Source organism: Condylura cristata, unplaced genomic scaffold (genome assembly GCF_000260355.1).
Source record: "Condylura cristata isolate star-nosed mole 26May11 unplaced genomic scaffold, ConCri1.0 scaffold00011, whole genome shotgun sequence".
Taxonomy (NCBI): domain Eukaryota; kingdom Metazoa; phylum Chordata; class Mammalia; order Eulipotyphla; family Talpidae; genus Condylura; species Condylura cristata.
Genome location: NW_004567112.1, coordinates 5,171,160 through 5,176,197, shown reverse-complemented (window position 1 = coordinate 5,176,197; position 5,038 = coordinate 5,171,160). Strand labels below are relative to the sequence as shown.

The window sequence follows — 5,038 nt, the reverse complement described above, 5'->3', positions numbered from 1 at the left end:
CGCGCAGCGAGCGCCGCCGAGAGCACCAGCCGCCGCGGGAGCTGCTCCGGCCGCACCATGCGCGAGCTGGCCATCGAGATCGGGGTCCGAGCCCTGCTCTTCGGGGTCTTCGTGTAAGTAGCAGCGCGCCGCGGGCAGGGGCGCACGGACCCGGCGACCCTCGAACCGAGCGCCCCAACTTTGTTTGCGCCGCGGCGTCCCGCGGGGGCCTGGATCGAGGTCCCCTCGGCGCCCGTGCCCGGGGTGTTTCCTGCGGGACCGGGAGCCGGGGTCCCCTTCCGAGACCCGCGGCGCGGAGAGCCCCGCGCGCCCGGGGCTGGGACCTGCCCTCTGCACCCGCGCCGTGCCAGGGAGTGGGCACCTTCTGCGCCGTTCCCGGCTCCGCTCCTACTGCCTGGGGCTGCTGGGCTGCTCCTCCGCGCCCAGGCGGGCGCACGCCCTCGGGAAGTTTCTCCTTCCCTGTGGCCTTTCGAACCCCGCATTTGCAATCGGGGCTCCCCACCCATCCCCCTCCCCGCTCGCCCCCCGCTGTCCCAGGGCCGGGCTCCGTCTCCTTCCCAGTGCCCGGCTTTCGCCCGGGTCCTGGTGAGCGGAACCTCCTGGTCTTCCAGGAGGCGTTTTTTGAGGTACTTCTCTGGCTGGGAAACTGTTGCTGTGGCTCTGGGGAAGTCGGGGCCGGCAGCGGGGGCCGTGGGCGCCATCTGCCCCGGAAGCCGGGTGTGGAGTCCAGGGCGACGAGGGTGCGGGCGAGGGCCCGTGGGGCAGCAGCGAATTGCCCCGGGTGGCTCTGAGCGGCGGGTACCTGGGAATAGCGACCTTGGGAAGAGGAAGAGGCGCTGGCACTGGTTCTTTCAGATATGGCTGAGCCCCGGGTCGTCCCGGGGACCTAGGGCCCACTGCCTCTTGGGCCCAAAGCAGCAGGGAGCTGTCGCCTCTCTGCCTTGCAGATCCAAGCCCAGAAGCCAGCTCAGACGCCCCACAGCCCCCTGTCCTCTGCCTAGCACGCACCTGTCGCCACCCTCCCTCAGCCGGGCAGGTGTTCGCCACCTCTGCCCATGGCTGTCTTTGACACGTCTTATATATTAAAGTTGCACGAACTTTCTGGGTTTGCGTGTTTGTTTGTTTTCTTGAAAAGCCTACTCAACTCAGCCGGTCTAAAGGGGGAGGCCCCTCTGGATTTGTGCCCCGAATCCGGAGTCATTGATGGCAGGTGGGAGGCTGTGAGATGACTTCTGTTCCCTCAGCCCAGGGGACACGCATGGAAAGAAGTGCCCTTTCTTGCATGTTTCTCTTTACTAGGGATGAAATTCATCCAGCGTGTTTATTCACACCCTCAGAGAAAGCCTGAGCTCCCCCAGATGCAGGCCCCTCGCCCAGCTTCTGACTAAACACTAGTGTTATTCAGTGGGAAGAGGAACGAGATGAACTTTGCCTGGGTCTTGATGCATTTGGGGAAACAGAAACATTTTCCTTCCTCTTACTCTTTTTCTACCTCGGGAATGTGTGTTAAAATGAGTGGCTGCTGTGCCATCAGATGGAGCCTGTTTCCACTGGGCAGATAGGCTAAGCCTCATTAAATTATTATGTGAAAGAAATGATAAAATCGTGTTCAGTGCACTGGAGAATCGAACATTTGTTGGGTGACTGTTTGTGTGAATAATGCAGAATTAAAGTGAGGTAGACTTAGCTGCCTGCTTTTATTGCTGCAGGGAACTGTCAGATAGAAAAGGAGTCAAAATATGTAAATATTTATATTGTTTTTAGATTTCCCTTCAAATATTCCCCCTTAAACACTTAGACGATATTTACAAGTGTATAATAGTCTGTGCAGTGGGCTTGAAAATCTGGTAATTATCCTTTTATGTGCTTCTTACTTTCTCTAAGGATGTTATATAAAAACCAGACAGGCCGTTTATATTGTGTTCTCCGAACTTCCTCCTTTGGATTAATTTTTTATTAATTACTTAGCTTGGGATCTGCTGTCATCATTCCCCAGGGATCCACCCCACTGTTTCTGGGATTTGGAGACCATTCTCTGATTTCAGATCATATTGCAAGTATTCAGAGTGTGCCCAACCTGTCACTCTTTTACCTGCAAAGACCAGCTTTGGTATCTCTGCAGGATACTGCTTGGGTGGGGATCTTGGCTGTTAAGATGCTGATATCATCAGGCAGATAATGATTCCAGAAGAGCTGGCCTCAAGCTACGGGATACAGATGGATACAGATGACCCTTTGTTTTCCCAGAGACAGACTGGTGGGCGGAAGGGTGGGGGCATTTCTGCTTCCTTTTGCCAGTAGCACTGGTCTGCCTGCTGGAAGTCAGTGGCTGATAACCCACCTGTGTGTAAGAAGACGGGGGTCTCAGTGGCAGGGCGTCACCCAGGTAGGGTTAAAAAGTCCCTCCAGTGCCCTCCTTGGTGGCACAACAGGTTAGGATGCAGCACTGCAAGCTGGCTGCAGCTGCTTCAGTGTGAGTTTGATCCCCCACCCCAGAGGTGACCCACAGGGCGCGGCAGACCTCTCCTGGCCCGCCCGCTGCTCCCCTCAGCAGTGTGCTTCATTGAGCTGCCTGTTCTGCTCCCTACTGTGTCTCTGGTGAAGCCTCTCACTGCCCCTGCACCTCTGGCTTGTACCCCAGTTCTGTGTGCATGAATAAATAAATCTTTAAAACAAAGTCCCTCCAGTTGAGCAGTTAGGTCCAACTTAGCTGCTCTGATTCATCACCTGGGTGGCTGTTGCTACTCCCTTAGGGGAAGAGCATAACCTTATTTGGTGGATGCCTACTTATTTGCAAACTGCTGCCTTTAGGGTCCTAAGGTCCACAGAGGCAGCTGTTCCCCCAGAGGCAGCCCGTGGTTCCCGGGAGTGCTCTGCTGAAGGCCTGGACGCAGCCCCGCGGCCATAGTCTCCTGTAGACCTGGAGATGGAGCTCACAGAGTGCATAGTTGGAGTCGTGGGTCTTGAGACTGTGCTTTTTTGCTCTCCTCAGGAACACTTCTCTGTAGAGCAGGTTTGGTGATTAGGCATTCTAAGAGGATGCCCCTAGGAATCCCCCCTGGATGACCCTTGCGGTTCCTTGGGGCAGACCTGGCTTGGAACCTCAAATCACTGGAAAGAATCAGTAATGAGTCATGTAAATTGCAGCCGGCACATGAAAGGTAGGTTTACCAGGGACACATTGGTCAGAGGAACCCAGTGTTTAGGAAAATCAGAGTGTGCGGTGCGCCTGTAAACTGGGAGGCACAGGGGCCCTTTGCTCCCACTTATGGGCTGGGGTGCAGGGGGGAAAGGAAGCCTGCTCTGTGCTGCTGCCTTCTTGGAGTCCAGCGCAGGTTCTGTGAGCTGTTTCTCCAGGGGCCAAGCCAGCCCTGGACCTTTACGAGCCAGCACACAGGGAGAAGGGGGTGGCTGGTCAGTAGCCCCCCACCAGTGGTCCGTTCCTACTGTGGCAGGGCCTCACAGAGCACCCCATTGTGAAGGGAATGACTGGCTGATGAGGAAAACACCCGTCTAGGCCAGTACTGAAGGAAAGGACTTTCTTCCACAGCCTGCTCTGGCCTTTCTCTCACAGTTTTAGACACCAGTGGCCGAGGCTCTCTGGGGGCTCGTGGGTGCTGGGGTCCTTCTTTCGTGTTCCTGTTGTGGCCCGTCCAGTAGTAGCAGTAACTGAGGGCTTATGCGCCAAGCTGCGATATTGTGATTTATAAGAAATACATCTGTTTGGTCGTTTTCATACAGGTTTGGTCTTTACACAGTTTCTGACTCTCAGCCCCAATGTCTTGGAATCTCCTAAGCGTGGAGAGCGCTGAAGGTGTCTCTTGTCCTGTTCAGGAACTTTTACAGGGAGGGGCAGAGGGAGGGCTGGTGGCCAGGAAAACCAACTTGCTTGGAGAAGAGGAAATTCCAGTGGCCCCTGGCTCCTAGCAACAGGGAGGGGGCGGGGCCACGGGTTAGGCTCAGGGCCAGTGGCCAGCGAGTCAGTTAGTCAGTCAGTCAGTGAGTCAGTCAGTCAGTCACACCGATGACCAGCGATGCTTCCATAGAAGACCAGACTGGGAGAGACCCCAGGAGCCCCGATTGGTGAGCACATGGAGCTTTGGAGAGACCTGTGTCCTGGACAGCAAGTCAGTCAGTCAGTCAGTCAGTCAGTCAGTCAGTCAGTCAGTCAGTCACACCGATGACCAGCGATGCTTCCATAGAAGACCAGACTGGGAGAGGCCCCAGGAGCCCCAGTTGGTGAGCACATGGAGCTTTGGAGAGACCTGTGCCCTGGACAGGGCCTGGCAGCCCAGGGCCTCTCCCGTCCCTTGCCCTCGGCCTCTCTACCTTGGTTACAGCTTGTGGAACAATCGCTGCTCTAGAGAGTAAGCAGATTTCCTGAGTTCCGCTGCTGTTGCAGAGCATTAATCAAGCCTGAGGAGGGTGTCTTGGGCCCTGGACTCCTGTGGTGGGACAGGAGCACAGATAAGAAACAAGCAGCCTAAGCTTGAGGGGGATGTGGGGGCCCCTGTCTGTGGCTGGTTGGTCAGAGGCCTGGGTGGCGGCCCGACCTGCTGCCCGGTCTGAGGTGGAGGGTGGTCCTGGGAGGCTTAGCCCTTGACCTGAGGTGTCTGCTGGCCGCTGCCTCAGGCACATGGTGTCAGATTGAGCTGGACTCTGGACTCACTACTGGGGACCCCTTGCTGATGAGAGGAAGCCTCTACGTGTGGGAAACTGGGTCAGGAAGCCACAACCCGCAGGCACCACACCCTCTAGTCCTTGTGCGGGTCTGGTGACCCGGTGTGTTGTTTCTGCTCGCAGATGAAGAAACCCAAGTACCTGCAGATCAACCCACATCACAGAGCTGAGATAGCCCCCCCCCCCCGAGTTCTGGCCCCAGTCTTCCCCGTATCTGGACTGTGGTATCTGGACCCTCGGTCAGTGGCTGCATTGCTTTAGAAAGAACATCAGCCAGGAGAGGCGGCTGGTCAGGAGAGGCGGCTGGTCAGGAGAGGGCGGCTGGTCAGAGAGGCGGCTGGTCAGGAGAGGCGGCTGG

At 56.8% G+C, this 5,038-nt stretch overlaps 1 protein-coding gene across 1 annotated transcript in view; it reads left to right on the top strand.

Annotated features, from left to right (window-relative positions):
- Positions 1–10: 10 nt before the first annotated feature.
- The window catches only part of PPAPDC1A (phosphatidic acid phosphatase type 2 domain containing 1A), an 88,426-nt gene continuing 83,398 nt past the window's right edge, over positions 11–5,038 (top strand). Inside the window, exon 1 of the mRNA XM_004680388.2 lies at positions 11–113. Within this exon, the coding sequence (XP_004680445.1) occupies positions 58–113 (56 nt within the window). The 5' untranslated portion in view covers positions 11–57. The remainder of the gene's footprint in view (positions 114–5,038) is intronic.